Source organism: Callospermophilus lateralis, chromosome 12 (assembly GCF_048772815.1).
Source record: "Callospermophilus lateralis isolate mCalLat2 chromosome 12, mCalLat2.hap1, whole genome shotgun sequence".
Taxonomy (NCBI): domain Eukaryota; kingdom Metazoa; phylum Chordata; class Mammalia; order Rodentia; family Sciuridae; genus Callospermophilus; species Callospermophilus lateralis.
Genome location: NC_135316.1, coordinates 83,067,743 through 83,084,909, shown reverse-complemented (window position 1 = coordinate 83,084,909; position 17,167 = coordinate 83,067,743). Strand labels below are relative to the sequence as shown.

The following is a 17,167-nucleotide window of genomic DNA, read 5'->3' as shown; positions in this document are numbered from 1 at the left end:
GAGTTTTTCTGAATCAAGAATAGTCAGATATTTAGCTGATTGTTTTTCAGTGTTTGAAATTAATATTCATTTGGCCTAATTGAACCAGATGACTTTTGGGTATGAGAGGTGCTTTATTCAAGAGCCAAAGCAATAAGATGGATGAAAATGACAAGTGTGTGCCTTTGATAAGGCAACAATAGTTTGTATCTTAAGCTCCACTTGCTTATCTCATCCCCTAGTAAATCCTTTAAGCTGCTCCTTGCTACTGCTAGTAACAGACTTACCTAGGCTCCTTCTTCCAGACCTTAGCTATTTGGGGGATAGGGACTATGAATAGGCATTACATTTCTGTTTCAGAGTTATTTTTATATTTTGATAGTTATGGGTAATTGAGAAATTACTATAATTAGGTATTAACTTTTTAGTAGTGGATATACAAGTGTTAGTATTTCCCAAATTGTTTCTTAATTATTATTACTCTTCTTAAGTAACAGTAAAAAATATTAAGAACATGGTTAGTGTTTTCAGTGACGTCATATTTTCAGTGATACAGAAGTGTAATACTTCTTAAATATTTATATTTGTGGATATTACTCTTGTTTTATGTAGTGATGCTGGAAATAGTGACCGGGTAGTAATTCAGGAGATGTTGAAAACAGTGGCACAGTCACAGCAACTTGAAACAAACTCTCAAAGAGATTTTAAAGGTATGTGATGAAACCTTGCTTTTTATGAGGCTGCCAAACATTAATGGTCTCTTTATAGAAGTCAACAAGATAGGCATGACTTCTGTATTCATGGGAGTTTGTAGTCTAGTGGAATTGAATTTTGTGGGAAAGAGGATTATTTCTGGTACCTACTTGATATTTTGGAACAAGATGAATAATTTAAAAAACCTATTATATCTCAAATAAGAAATTACATGATTTTAAAGTAATTATAACCACAGTTTTATGTTCATTATTAACTATTTTGATGAAGGGGGTCCGGTGGGGTGTATGTTGGGGGGAACAAACTAGCTATAATCCTGTCATCCAGAAACAGCTACTATTAACAACTTGGTCTTTGCTTTCTAGTACTTTTTCTATATATATGCATGCAATTCTTTTTCATAAAATTTAGTGATTATAAATATGTAGTATTTAATACTTTAAATGGATTTTGCCAAATTCTTTATCTGATGAAAGAATCTGAACATTTATATTAACACTGTTCGGGAATATCCATTTCTTCTCAACATTTATCAACACTGCAGATAAATATTTTTTATCTTCCTCAGTTTGAGTGGAGGAAATAGTTCTTTGTTTTTCCTTCAACTAGTGTGGTAATTTTTCTTGTTTCATTGCTCATTATTATTTTGTAAATTGCCTGTATTTAAAAGTAAACATTTATGGATTTATTTTTTATTCCTATAAATGGAAACTTCTTGAATTTTTTATTTATATGGCAATTATTGATGTTTTATCTTAATTTTGTATCCTGTTAATAAATTGTGTGTGTGTGTGTATTTTTTTTCTCTTCCAATTTGTAGGACTTCGAATAGTTTTTCTTATCTAATTATGTTGCCAAGTATCTACAGTACAGTGCTTCATAGTAATAGAGCCGGTGAACATACATGTCACAGTTCTGGAAGGAATGCCTTAGTATTTCCCCGTTTAGTTAGTTAGATTTTGACAGATGCATTCTTACTTGGTTACACTGTATTATTTTATACAGATATACTATTGTTCCCTGCTTACCAGTTATAACTTGGTTACTATTTCTAGGATCACCACATAAAACAAAAATAATGATGTGTATGAATATAAATATTTAGAAAATACTGTGCTTTTAATCTGTGATAAGAATTATGCTGAAGGTATATTTTAAGAAATATGGTTAAAATTTTAAATTTGAATCAGCTAACAATTATGAACCTTTAAAGTGAAATGTTTTAGTCATTAAAAACACAAACAATATTCCAACACTCAATTAAAATTAGATTTACATTACTAAAAATTATAGACCTATTCTTACATTTAGTATTATATTTTAAAAAATAATATTTAGGTAATAAGTTTAGAAGATGGTTTAATTCTTCAGTACTCAGAGATGTTGTTCTATTTCTATATTTCTTTTTTCTTATAACTGAATTCAGCTGTGATCCTTTTCCTGTGATCATTTTTTAAAAATGCAAATGTGTTTTCCTATGTTAGGAAGAAGAAGGACTAGGAGGCCAGAGAGATTTTCTAGGTTCAGGACTCTAGATCTGTCACTTATTTTATTTTTATAAACTCTACTCCCTGTCTTCCTCCCTGCCACTCTTATTAGCATTCTTTCCTTTGTCTCTTTCCTGTTCTACTCAATTGAGTGCTGTTTTTGGGATTCCTCATTGTGGAGCCTTATCTTAGTAGGGAACTTTGTTTTGTTTTCTTTACAATCTGTGTCTTTGTCAGATCTTAACTGCTTCAGCATTCCCTTGGTCTCATCCATGAGTTGGGCTCTATGGAATCTGCCTCCTAATTCAGATTGCTGTTTTCAAATTGTCCCATGATAATTTCCAAGTGTTGCAGGCATTTTTGGGGTTCTCCTGGCCTAATGGCTGACAAAAGATTAGTGGATTCCTGTCACTGCCTTCCACCAAAGTGCTGATGCTCTGAGGGTCTTTTCATTTGTAGTTGCTTGTTCTTACTTGCTTATATTTGAGTTCTTAGGTAAAGTTTGTCATTCAGTTTTGAAATAGATGTTCCTGGAATCATTAGTTATTCTGTTTGTTTTTGAGGGGAGATTCAAATGCCACGCTGCTACCACTGCTGTCTTCCACATTAATTTATTAATATAATGAAAACTATAAAAGTTGGATTCAGTCCCTGCCTACATACTATTCCTGAACCACTGTAAGGCTTATCCCAGATTGTGGCCAGGTGGGAATCTTACTCTACAAGCATACAGATATTTTTATGCCTTGTTGGCTATGTTTCTTGAAACAGTGCCTTCCAAAGTGTATTCCTTAGAATTTTACATCCCTATCTTGGTAAAATTTAAGTTTGTCTTGTTTCTGTTTGACTCAGTGGTATTATTGACAGAAGTTGACAAACTCACCAGAGATGCTCAACATGCTTTGCGCAGAACCATGGAAAAGTATATGTCCACCTGCAGATTGATCTTGTGCTGCAATTCAACATCCAAAGTGATACCACCTATTCGTAGTAGATGCCTGGCAATTCGTGTGCCTGCTCCCAGCATTGAAGATGTATGTCAAGTTAAACTTATCAGAAAAATTGAGTTCAAATTCTCTGATCTTTGTATATATCTCTGACATGTTTTTTTGTTAAAACCCAGTGAAGCATATCAATAATTTAAGAACAGTTATGGAAAGACCTGGATGCAAACCATTAATAGATGTAAATATCATATATAGTAGTGAATACCCATGTATCAATATATGAAATATGTTCCTTAAACTATCTCTTACCTTAAGCAGGCTTTAAGAATTTTACGAAGCTAGATATGGGTTACTTATTTATTATCCTCTACCTCAAGCTGATTTATTTGATTGTAGTAGGAAATTTGAAAATAGAGGAAATAGATTTGGCAAGAAGATGATGTGGTTATGCCTGAAACAGCATTGATGCATATTATTTCTCTTTGTAATTCTTAACAGTGTCAGTTAAGAGAAAATATTGATTGCTCACAGTAAGCAGCTTTCCTTCTGTTAATAGATTTTGGAAGGTTTTATACAAAATAGGGAGAATATAAGACATTGTGTTAGATACAATTAGTAAAGTACCTTTACAAATTTCACTTGTGAAAATTTGGGGAATGATACAATTAAAAAGATTTAAAAGGATACTATCAATAGAAATTATCTCTATTCTTTTTGACAGACTGCTCATGTTTGTTAATTTGACTTACAGATTTGCCATGTGTTAACTACTGTGTGCAAGAAGGAAGGTCTGAATCTTCCTTCACAACTGGCTCAGAGACTTGCAGAGAAGTCCTGTAGAAATCTCAGAAAAGCCCTACTTATGTGTGAAGCCTGCAGAGTACAACAGTGAGTGGAAGGGGCAGTTACTGCAGGAAACTTCTGGGAAATACGTACACTTCTGTTTAATTTATTGTGTTCTCTTTTTGTTGTGTAGATATCCTTTTACTGCAGATCAAGAAATCCCTGAGACAGATTGGGAGGTGTACCTGAGGGAGACAGCAAATGCTATTGTCAGCCAGCAGACGCCTCAAAGGTAACCAGTATGAGGTGGTGATAATAGAGGTTTGATCAAGATAGTTCAGTTAGTGGCTCTTTTATGCTACCACCATGTCATTTAGAGATATAATGAGATCTTGAATCTAAATATTGAACTTTTAAATAAATGGTAGAGTTTAATTCTAGAAATGCAGTGGTTCAGAATAATTGGTTTGGCATTGTAGATTTTCTTAAGCTGTTAATGTGTAAAATTTGGTTTTATATGTAAATTAAATAAATCTGGGAATTTTTAATTGTCCTTTTAGAATCTCTGATGACTTAAACATCATTTGTTTGGCTTTCTAGTATTGAAAAGAATAATATGTCACTTTGTAATTAATGCAAATGTGCCAGAAAGACATCAGACTTTTTTTTATTTTAAAATACATTTAACTTTTATTATCCACTTAAAGACTGTAATTTTTCATGAATGTAAAGATGTGATTATATACAGTCTGTTTATCTTCAGTCTTTTTCCCCCTTTTGCTTGGCTCCTCAGAGACTAGTATATATCTTTCCATATTTTATATTTTTCTACTTGTTCATATAACTGTGAAAGTATGTGGGGATTCTTTTTAGTTATTGCTTATTTTATAAATATGGAAGCCTGTCTTCATACTTTTTTGTAAATTGCATTTCTTAATGATACCATGTGGAACTCCTTCCAAGTCATAGCTGTAACTCATTTTCTAAAGAAATTAATAGGCTTTATATTTTTAGAGCAGCTTTAGGTTTCCTGAAATAAGCAGAAAGTTCCTAGATGTTTCTTCATCCCTTTCAATTTCCTCTACTATTGATATCTTGCATTAATCGTGGTATATTTGTTACAACTGACAAGTCAATATCAATACATCATTATTAACGCAAGTCAGTAATTTAAATTAGGATACAGTCTGGATTTGGGCAAATGTAGGATGTGATCCACCATTATAGTATCATACAGAGTAGTTTCATTGTGCCAAAAGTCTGATGCCCTCAACCTGTATGTATGTCCATTCTTTATCCTAAGCAACCACTGATTTACACGCCCCCCCCCCCACCCGTTCCTTCCTTTTGCCTTTTCTAGAAATTCACATGGTTAATACTGTGTATAACCTTTCATATTGGCTGTTTTTAAAATTTGTTCATTTTAGTTACACTTGACAGTAGAATCTACTTTGACATATTTATACAAATATGGAATATGTATTATTCTAATTAGGATCCCAGTCTTGTGGATGTACACAATGTTGAGATTCACTGTGGTATATGTACATAGGAAAGTTATGTCAGATTCATTCTACTGTCTTTCCTATTGGCATCAGACTTCTTATCCTAATTTAGCTAGGTGTCCTTGAGCAGCTAACTTCATTTCTGAGTTTCTGCTTTCTCATTTGTATAATGAAGATATGATTTTTTATTATTCTGTCAAGGATACTTGTGTCTTTGTTATGAAGAGCAAAAGAGATTGTGTGATATTGGTTTGAGAACTAAAAAAAACTTCTGTGCTCATGCCTAATGATGGATTCTGTTAAGAATAATTCTAAGAATATACCATTGATATTAGAAAGTATTTTTTGACACTAATGGTGCAAAGTTTTTTTCCATTTATTTCTGTAGGTTTGTTATTCAGTGATTGACTATACTGAAACTCCTTAGTCATCGATTGTTTGATTTATGATAGTTTGATTGAGAAAGACAGTCTGCATTTCTCCAAATAAAATATGACAGCCTTAAGGCCCACTACCTTTGTAAAGTATGGAGGAGGTTCCTCAGGCTTGCTGAAGCAAGCCTCTTATCCTCATTGTATCAGAACTGAGAAACCATCTTTGAACTTTAGCAATGGTCATTGATCACTTTTAGAGTACAGGATAGACTGAGTGCAGTCACTAGAACTCAAGCTTCTCTGGTTGAACTGAAAATAATTCACTTCTTTTCTCTTCTTGGTTGATACATCTGAAGAATACTGATTTTCGTAAGAGAATATTCAAAAGGATTCAAACATGTTTTGACATGTCTTAGTAGCCTTTAACTTTCATATAATATTTCTATACTGAAGGTGGCTTTCTTGTTTTTGTTATGATTTTAAAGAAGATAAATTGATAGTAGAAGTTTCTACTTTTAAGATTTTGGTATAGAAATTTTGATAATTTTCGGATGTACTTTTAAAACTTTTGATTTTTGTTTTGCGTAATTCTTCCAGCTGCTGCTACCCTTTATTCCAATCTTCCTAACAAGTATTGGCAGCTTCTAAATGAACTTGTGCAAGAAGTACTGCTCTTTCCTGTTTAATCTAATAATTGTGGGAATTGGTTCTATTGTGCTGAATAAACAGAAATTTCCCTTGATTCCTGAAAGCCTTGGAGCTGGCCAGAAATACTGGCAGGGTAGTGTTATTTTAATCATTGTCCTATGCAATCCCAAATGACTTGATTTTTTGACCTTTAGTATTACTATAAATGTTTGTTGTCTTGATTCTTGTTTGCTCTGTCTTAAAATAGTCATAATTTTTGAATATGAATAGTTTATATTTAATGAATGATATGTCACCTCTTACACTGTTTCCTCTCTTAACTCATAACAGTTCTAGGAGAAAAATGTTACTATCTTTACTTCAGAGATAAGAAAACAGATTTAGTCAGATTAACTTGTACAGGAATATTCAGTTATTAAAAGGCAGAGACTTACTCTAGAATACCCACGATTCTTTGACTAAAGAATTTATACTCTTAGTCACCTAGAACCCATCAAAAAATAATGATGCAAACATAGTAAATTTAGAGTATATTAATTTTTAGAAACTACATTATACTAGAAATTAACTCTAACATGAGATACATGTTAACATGCATGAATATACACAATATAGTTATAAAACAATTGTATAGGTAAATATATCCTGAATTGACTTTTTGGAAATAAGCTACGTGCATATATTAAAATAATTTCCTATCATGATGTTTGTTTTATTACTTATGCTTTAATAATCAGGTTTTATTTTTGAGATACACTACTGTGTCAGTGAGCGATCCCAGGCATTTGAGTTAGGCATATATAAAATGCTGGCTCAACTCCCTGAGTTTTAATATAATCATAGTCTCCCTGAACTTCAGGTTCTTTTCAATAAAAGAGCATGTTTGTTGTGAGGAATAGTATATTATAGTGAAGCTAGTTCAGAACAAAGTGTCAAGTAAATGCTTAGCACACATTGGAAAGATGTGAACTTTGGATTAGATGGAACCATGTTCAAATAATGCTTTGCTGAGGCTAACTTTGTGAAGTTACTGAACTGTTTCATTTTTTCAATAAAAAAAACTGAAGGTAAAGTTTTTCACATAGCTGGTATGAGAACTGAATTAAATTATTTGATATATACATAGCAGGTGCCCCCAAAATGTTATTTCTTTTTTAAATTTTTATTTAGTTTTAATGTATCAGAGCTTTATATTCCTAGAGTCTCAGAGAAAGGAGTCTGAACTTGAAGAAATTTTTTATCAGTGATTACCCTGATTTATCTGAAGTATGTACCATCTGTAGTATAGTAAAAATTCAGAAGTTTTCTCTCTTTAGGATAAGTAAATATTTAGAGCGATAAAGATAATTATTTTAAGTATATTGGGAATTTTAATGGTTATTTTTTTCTTTGTTCTGAAATGGCATGTATGTATTTCTTTATTTTACCCTTTTGCTTCCTGAAATGTTTTGAGAAGGACCTGGCATTAAGGACTCAGAGGTTTAATGTTCATATTGACTTAGCTTGTTTTGTACTTAACCTATAACTTCTTGTCCTCCCTTTTTTGTGGCAGGATTTCTTTGTGTCTCTGCTATATTGCTTTTTTCCTGTGTAGTCTAGGCAGTTGCATATTTTCTGCTTATGTTGTCTCTTATCACTTGTGTAATTGCTAATGATCATTTTCTAGATATTTTAAGAAACTTCTGTCTGTAGTAAAAATATGAACATTAAATTTCTTGGTGTAGTACAACCCTCACCATTCCTGCAGTCTTAATTTCTATCTGGTACTTTTGTGGTTGATATAATAAACCTGATTATTACTCTATTTTAAAAGACTATTGTAATTTCTTTTTAAGTGAACTGAAATTAGAAGTTTTATGTGTATATCCTTAATGTAATGAACTATTTGGGAAAATATGTGTGTATTGGATTGTTAAAATTGTCTCTGATTTTCATCATAAAATAGCAATTATTTTGTTTTATATAGGCTCCTCGAAGTTCGTGGAAGGCTTTATGAGCTGTTAACTCATTGTATTCCTCCTGAGATAATAATGAAGGTAACCCTATTTCAGATCTTGAACTGCTTATAAAATTTGGACTTTGGGTGTGTGAAAAGAGAGCTTTTCAAAGAACCAGTATAAATTGTCACCCCTTTTTCTCCATGTCATTAATTCCACAGATATGTATTCAGCTTCTGTATGCCAACTACCATTAGGGGAGTGCTAAAGAAGGGGAGGGAGGAGACCTGCCTTTGGGGAAGTTATGTTCTAGTAGAGTGAAAGAGGAAGCAAGTAAGGATTTTAGAATGTTATAAACGCTATAGAAGAAATAAATTGATGCAGTGATAATAATGGAGGATGTCCATTAATAGCTGTTCTGTGGAAGATACTTATTGCTTAAACTGAGACTCAGAAGAATAAGAGGAAACAACCGTATAAATAGCTGGGGGATAAGAATTTCAAAGAGCAAGATTCAGGGTACATGGAGGATGAGTTCGAAGATGTAGGCAGAGTCCGATTAGCTAGCAAAATTTATTGGTTGCTAGATATTAGAAAATAGAAAGTTTGTGTTTATTAAAATTAAATGGTGGTACTTCACACAAATTCAAATGTTACTAAATACACAAACTAAAGATTAAAGCATCTATTTTTCAATCTACAAGCATTGCCACTTTAAACAGACATCTGTTCTTTTCATAGAGAAACAAGTATATGTGTGTGTAGTTTTCTAAAAGTTTTTGTGTTTTCTCCTTTGTTTTTATTCAGCAATATAGCGTGATATTGCTTCATGACTTTACAGATTTGCCTTATTCTTTTTAATGGATGAATGGTTTTCTTTTGTATGATATATCAGTTTTTTTGAGTGTGGCTTCTATTCATGAAATATTAGATTGTCTACAGATTATCATTATAAATAATGCAACAGTATGTATCATTGTAGTATATTTGTTCACGCTTCTACAATTGCATACAGATGATCCTCCACTTACTACAGAGTTATATCCTGATAAATCCACATGATAAGCTGAAGATACCATGTATTAAAAATGTATAACAAGGTATGGTGGCGCCTAGTCCCAGCCACTTGGAAGGCTGAGGCAGGGAATCACTTTAGCATACAAGTTTGAGACCAGCCTGAGTAGCATAATGAGACCCTGTCTCAAACAACAACAACAAAATAGCATTTAACACATCTAACTTACAGAACATTTAACAATACTATAGATTATTGGTTATTTACCTATATGATTGTGTGACTGACTGATAGCTATGGTTTATCCTCCTTCTCCTGCATCTTGAGAGAGGATTATATTGGATATTGCTAGCCCAGGAAAAGATCAAAATTCAAATGATGGTTTCTACTGAATATGTTATTCCTTTCACACCATCATAAAGTGGAAAAAAACCCCAAACAACCATTTAGTTTTAGTTGGACTGTTAGAAGTCAGAGGTTTCCATGGAATTTAATTTGGAATTTGGTAGGTAAGCACCACATTATTATTTCAGAAGAGGTATAAAGCTTTTGGTTTTAAAGTAATACTTCTGGTTCACAAAAAGGATTTCACATATATAAAAAGCATATTTAAGTTTTACTTGTTTTTGTGAATGAGAGAGATGAAGCATGTTTGGCTAATTTTACAAAATTATTACTTTTTAAGTTACTAATTATTTTTCTACAGGGCCTTCTCTCAGAACTTTTGCATAATTGCGATGGACAACTGAAAGCAGAAGTGGCCCAGATGGCAGCTTATTATGAACATCGTCTACAACTGGGTAGCAAAGCCATTTATCACTTGGAAGCATTTGTGGCCAAATTTATGGCACTTTATAAGAAGTTCATGGAGGATGGATTGGAAGGCATGATGTTCTGACTTCAGTTAGTAATTTTTCCAAGTATTTCTTAGTATCAGCATTTACTTGTAATTTATATTAGAAGAATGTTGTGTAAAATAAACTGACTTAATCATATCTTTTTGTGTTTTTTGTAATTCCTCTTTGAATTTACTAATCATTATCATTTTCTTCTACATTATATAATCGCTTCTATACTATTGAAATATATTGAAAGGATACAATTAGAAACTTTTGAGCCTAGGAAAATTATTTTAATTTACTTTAAACATTAATTTTTCAAGTATGCAATATCAATTATTCCATTCTGTTTCATCTAATCTCTTAGGTGATATAGGAGACTTATACAATAAGGGAGCAAAGATGATTTTCCCTTTTTTAGACTGCTGTTTTTTACTACAGGGTACATGGTACTTTGCTTGGTAAATCATTACTTTTAATCACATTATCCCTTAACAAAGAACTGTACTTTTGTAGAGAATATAAAAATTCACATATAGCATATGTATACCCTTTGTGTTGCCATATGGTGCCTTGCATTGCCTTGGAAGGCCATCATCAGATGTGACCCATTGGCCTTGTATTTCTGTAATCATGAGATAAAATACACTACTATATGAAGTTATCCAGCCTCAGGTATTTTGTTATAGTAAAAATGGATCTATACATCAAGTGACAAATGCATGGTGGTATTTCCAGGTTTTAACCAAATATGAAGAGCTTTTCAGAAATAAACATTTTCAATTTGTTGTCTTGACTTTGATCAAGTTTTGTCCCGAATTGGTTGTTTTTTATAATTTTGTTTACTTTTATAATTTGCTATAGAGGAAAAAGACCCAGTATCTTCCTGTTTTTATTAGAAGTATACTTTTGCTGATTCTTTATTACTTTTTGTAGATTAAGATTTGAATCTTGTTATTTTCCTTCAGCTTGAAAAATTTTCTTTGGTAGTTCTTCTAAGGCAGGTCTGCTGGTGAATTATCAGGAATTTTGGGGATTTTTTTTGGCCTAAAGTGGTTTTATTTTGCACTGTTTTGAAAAGCATTATTTAACGTATTTAGACTTTTAGTTTGATAGGTTTATAAAACGTTTTCTCTGTAATTTGCATCGTGAAGAGTCATCCATAGTCATTCAAGTCTTTTTTCTTTGTATTTGTATGTGTGTATATTCATCTTATATATATACACACACACATATGTATGTATATATATTTTTTTTCACCCTCCCCCCATGGCTATCTTTTTTGCAACTTCTCTAATTACTTTCCAGAAGTTTGATTAAGTTAGGTGTTGGTGTGATTTTCTTTGTGTTCATCCTATTTTAATACTTCTTTGAGTTGGTTGAACTTAGCGTTGTGAGTTTATATATTGAATTTGGGAAAGTTAGCCATTTTCTTCAAATGTTCTTCTGCCCTCTCTTCTGAGACTCTAGTTTAATCTATTTGACAGTGTCCTATAAATTATTCTTTTTTTCCCCCTAGCCTTTTTCTCACTGTTCTTCAATTTATTGTCTTCAAGTTTACTTATGTTCTCTTCTGCATAATCCAAAGACAATCCCATGAAGTTTTTATTTTAAGTATTTGAAATTTTAAGCTTTGGAAGTTTGTTTTACCACTTGGATTATGTTTCTTATTTTCATTCTGTTTGTTTTTCTCCCAAATGTATTGGACATATATTTAATAGCTCTCGAAAAGTCTTTGCAAATTCCACTCTATCTGTAAATCAGTTTCTGTTGACTAATATTTTCCTGATTGTTGATCAGATTTTCTGCTTTTTGTACATGCCCTAGTGTTTTTTTGAATGTTGGCTATTGTGATTATTACATTGGAATGTTACATTATTGTCTGAATTCTGTTGTCTTTTTTGTTTGTTTTAACTGTTAAGTTTTGTTTTGGCAGGCAGTAATGTGCTTGTTACTTTCATATTTTTCATGTTTGTTTTTAAGCCTTATTGGGGTGAGCCTAGTAGTATCCTTACTCCCTAGGTTTGCTTAGGCATGATTATTTCTGGGGTCTATTGAATGCTCCAGAAATCAGTCACACCTTTGGTAATTGGAACTCAAAATGTTTTACAGCCCTGTGTGAGCTCTGGGAACTGTTTAGCTTATAGTTTTCAGTAGTTTTTTGCCCACTCGTTTCCCTTTTTTTAACATTTTTGTTTGTTCCTTTTTTCCTTGCCTAGCCTTGTGATTCTTAATGCGTATGCATCTGATTAATCAGCCAAAGATACAAGGCAACTTTTAGCAGATTTCTGGAGCAGTTTTCTATATAATTCCTTTCTACAGGGGAAATGCACTGCATATGCTCTGCATACTCAACCACTTCAGCTTCTCTCTGAATTCTCTTTGCTTCTAAACTTAGTGTTACTACAGTTCTTTGCCTGGCTTTTCCCTTTCTTCTCTGTATCTGAAAACGGCCTCCAGGTGGAAGGAAGCAGGGTGATTGTAGACTTTACATCATAGGTTTCTTTTCTCTAATGCATCACAGTCACAGTCTTACATTGCTTGTTGTCTTGAGTATTTTGGAATTACTTTATGTGTTGGCCCAGTTTTCTTGAAAGAGCCCCAGCCTAATATTGGTTAATACATTATAACTAGTAGTGAAAGTCTTGGAGTTCGGATTCTTACCTAAGACCCTGGTTCCTGGTTGTGAATCACTATCTCAAGCAGTTCTTTAAAAATCTCTGGCTTTCAATTTTTATATAAATTAAAATTTTGTTCCTAAGATTTAAAGTTAAAATATACATTACAACAAGAACTCTTGTCATGGTTTTACTTAAATGCTGTTTTATATTGCAGATAAGTTAGAATTGAGTAACAATACTTTAAATGTAATTTCCAAATCATAGCACTCTACATCATGAAACACATTGCTTAGAAAATAAAAAACCCTTGTCAAAAGTTTTCTTTGTACCTAGGTCCCAAATAAAGCAGTCATTTCTCTTTATTTCAAATTGATGGACTGGATTTCACTAGCCACCTTGGTTTCTTTCCTGTTTACAGTTCCTGTGGAAATTTGGAGCATTATTTCAAGATGTTCTTTATCAGTTTGATCATGGTATAGAAGACTCAGAATATTTCTAAGTACTTTCCTCTCTAGCTTTGCAAAAATAGTGATCTCTATAAACCTTAGTTCATGTCTAAATGACAGCCTAATGCTGATTTGTAAGCACATCCTAATGCTGATTAACAAACACTAGATGGTACTTTTGTGGCTTAGTACTTTATGTTTCTGCTGCAGTTATTTAGATTAGCTGATTGCCCACCAAAGTTACCTTCCCTTTAATATAGTAACATAAGAAACTTAAGTAACTTCATGAAGAGCAGCTGTGCAAAATAATCACTAGCTGTAGGCATGCAAAGAACTTTACACAGCCTTTCTGGAATAACATTAAGTCTCTTTATGTGAGGCAGTATGCTAGGCTCTTTATAGACATGCTCATTTAATTCCAACAGGCTTTGAGGTAGACATTATTATCTAGTTTTACAGATGAGAAACTGGATCCAGGCAGCTGAGCACCAGCTCCACTCTAATAAATTCACAATTACCAACCAAGGAAAAATGGACCCTCAACACTGTCCAAACAAACTTACGTTTCTCTAATCAGTATTTCTTTCAAAACTTCATTTGGAACAGACAACCTTGTATGCGTTCTGTATTCCTATGTCTTCATTTGTATGCATCTTATGTTCCCATATCTGCGTTCATGTGTATTCTGTCTTCTGATATAATAGAAAAGTTGCACATTTCTGTTTTAAATCTAATCCCCCCACCACCTGTGCCTTGGATTCCACCAGTTTTTATCCCATCTCAAGAAAACATATAATGTCCTTTGTTCTTCTATTTTCCGCTCATTTACAAGTGGATCATTTCCCTTTCCCCCCACTCTGGTACTAGGGATAGAATTCAGAAGCTTTAACAGGTGAATTTAGAAAGGTCACAAGATAAAAAATGAATAGATAATAGTATTTTTGTGTTGTAGCAATAAAGTATTGGAGGATAAATGTTTAAATAACTGATTCAATTTATGACATCAAAAACCCCCTAATAAATTTAAAAGTACTCAAGACTTGAAAATTCAAGAAATCATTGTTAAAATAAAAATGTCCTAAATTATTTAAATAGAGAAAGACAACTTGGATTTGAAGACTCAAGATATTAGTTCTCCCTAAAGCAATCTATGTTCTAATTGCAACCTTTATTGTTATTTTTAAATTGTAAAATATAAGATTTACCCTGTCAACCATTTTTAAGTGTACAGTTCTTTGGCTTTACGTACATTCACAGTATTGAGCAATCATCACACCATCTTCTGTAGAACTCTTTTATCTTGCAAAACAGAACTTGTGTATATTATAAATAGTCACTTCTCACAATTCTACATTCTGTCTATGAATTTGAGTACTCTTTGTTGCCTCATGTGTAATCATACAATATATGTCTTTTTGTGACTGACTTATTTCACTCTGCTTAATGTCTTCAGTAAACTTTTCAGCAGTTTGACTAATATGCCTAATGTGTGTTTTTTTTTTTTAATTATGCTGCTTGGTATTCATTGAGCTTCTGAAATATGTCAATTTACATCTTTCACCAAATTGTGCGTTATTTCACTCATTGTAATATCAAATATTTTTCTACTCATTCTTTTATCAGGAATTAAATTATACATTTATTTGAATTTTTTGTTTTCCCACAAATCCTCATATCTCAGCTTGTACACATTTCTTGCATAATTTTATCTTTTTTTTCAGAGTAGGTAATTTCTACAGATCTGTCTTCAAATTCACTGACTCTTGTCATCTTCATTCTCCCAATCATTTGTATAATTTTGTGTATCCAGTGGTTGTGAATGATTCAGCCATTAAAGAGTACAAGAGTATACAGAATCCAGGTTCAAACACTGTTGTTCCCTTTACTGGGGTTGTTCCTATCACATTATAGCAGCTTTTTTGGTTTGTTTTGGTAGTCATGGAATTTGCATTAAAAATTTGTTCCTTTTAGATATACATGTCAGTGGATTGTATTTTGACGTATTGTACATACATGGAGTATAATTTATCCTAATTAGGATCCCATTCTTGTGGTTGTACAAGATGTGGAGTTTCACTGGTTGTGTATTTATTTATGTATGAACACAGGAAAGTTACATCTGATTCATTCTACTGTCTTTCCCAATCTCATCCCACCTCCCTTCCCTTCATCTAATACAGTGAATTTCTATCCTTTCTCCCCCATTATTGTGTTAGCATCCACATATCCGAATATTCAGCCTTTGATGTTTTGGGACTAGCTTATTTTACTAAACATGGAAGTCTCCAGATCCATCCATTTACTGGAAAATGCCATAATTTCATTCTTTTGGCCTAGTAATATTCCATTGTGTATAGATACAACATTTTCTTTATCCATTTATCTGTTGAAGGACACCTAGGTTGGTTCTATAGCTTTGCTATGGTGAATTGAGCCTCTATAAACATTGAAGTGGCTGCATCACTATAGTATGCTGATTTAAAGTTCTTTAGATATTTACCTAGCAGTGGGGTAAGTAGGTCAAATGGTGGGTCCGTTCCAAGTTTCCTGAGGAATCTCCATACTGCTTTCCAAAGTGGTTGCACTAATTTTTTTTGCCACCAAACAAAAACCAACTCAAATACTTGCATGTGATTGTTCACTGCAATACTTATTAATCAAAAGGTGGAAACAACCCAAATATCCAATACATGAATGAAGAAACAAAATGTATTCCACCAGGCGACCAGCACACTGGTTTCATTAAAGAGGTTCACGGCATAAAAGTTAACTAATGAGATCAAAATAAAACACACACACTCAATTACCTTTTTCTATGACTAGGTTCTAGAAGGCTCTCACCTCTCTGGCTCACACCTCGAACCAGCAAGGCTTACTCAGGGCTAGCAGGAGAGAGAGAGCACGCCAGGGAGTGGCCTTTTATTGGGGAACAAGAAATTCAGGGGAAAATTCCATCCAATGAAGGTCGAGGGGGGCAGCATTCCAAGGTCCGGGTCAGTGATTGGCCTCAGGGTCAGTGGTCAGTCACACCCCCACACGGACAGGCTCTCGCACCTGGAGAGGGTGGGGAAAGCTCCCACACAGTTTAGCCAGACCGCCTCACACCCAATCCTGGAGGTGCCCAGTCACGTGCGAGAATGGCTTCCCACAATGTATTATATTCTTAGGAAATCAAGGAGTGAAGTACTGATATATGCTATAGTTGGATGACCTCAAAAACATGCTTAGTAAAAAAAAAAGAAAAAGCAAATATAGCATCTTTAGTTCCCTTATTTTTCTGTTTCTATGATCTAGTAAAACTGTAGGGTTTTCATAAGAATTTTAGTTGTCATCCTAATGATTACCAGGACCTTTCCTTATGCTAAAAGCTCCCTAAAAATCAAAACTCTCCCGTGTTCTGCCCATATTTCACTTGTTGACTACCAGTTTCTGCTTGTTTTCTTCTCTCTTCAGCAGTTGCTTTTTGTTCATTGTTATCTGCTGGAAATGTTGTCAGCCCTACCAGAAGCAAGGTTGTTCTCATTGTTTATAAATATGTTTAAGTCTCTCTTAGTTTAAAAAAAGGCACATACCCCACATTTCCATCTTGTAGTCTACATAGTCATTACAAATTTCTGAAAAATGTGTTCATGTTGCCTTTATTTTCTTACTTTTCAACTCATTTCAATCTGTTAACATGTTCTGGCCATTTCTCTTTATATACAGATATGATTTTCATCCCTCTTTGTTTCTACCAAGAAATGTATGCTGCCAGATGAGCTGTAACAAGCAGACTGTATAGGTTCATGGTTAGGCTTTCTTCAAATAAGCATAACAGATTAAAAGAAAAAATACACATGTGTATAATTGTTCAAAATGTATCTATTTGTGCA

General features: G+C 33.1%; 1 protein-coding gene across 2 annotated transcripts in view; it reads left to right on the top strand.

The window, feature by feature from the left end:
• The window catches only part of Rfc3 (replication factor C subunit 3), a 144,491-nt gene extending 134,107 nt beyond the window's left edge, over positions 1-10,384 (top strand). For both annotated transcript variants that reach the window (XM_076872086.1, XM_076872085.1), the window contains 6 exons: positions 592-689; positions 3,033-3,214; positions 3,879-4,015; positions 4,104-4,202; positions 8,404-8,473; positions 10,096-10,384. In XM_076872086.1, the coding sequence (XP_076728201.1) occupies positions 592-689; positions 3,033-3,214; positions 3,879-4,015; positions 4,104-4,202; positions 8,404-8,473; positions 10,096-10,287 (778 nt within the window). In that variant the 3' untranslated portion in view covers positions 10,288-10,384. The remainder of the gene's footprint in view (positions 1-591; positions 690-3,032; positions 3,215-3,878; positions 4,016-4,103; positions 4,203-8,403; positions 8,474-10,095) is intronic.
• The last annotated feature ends 6,783 nt before the right edge of the window (positions 10,385-17,167 follow it).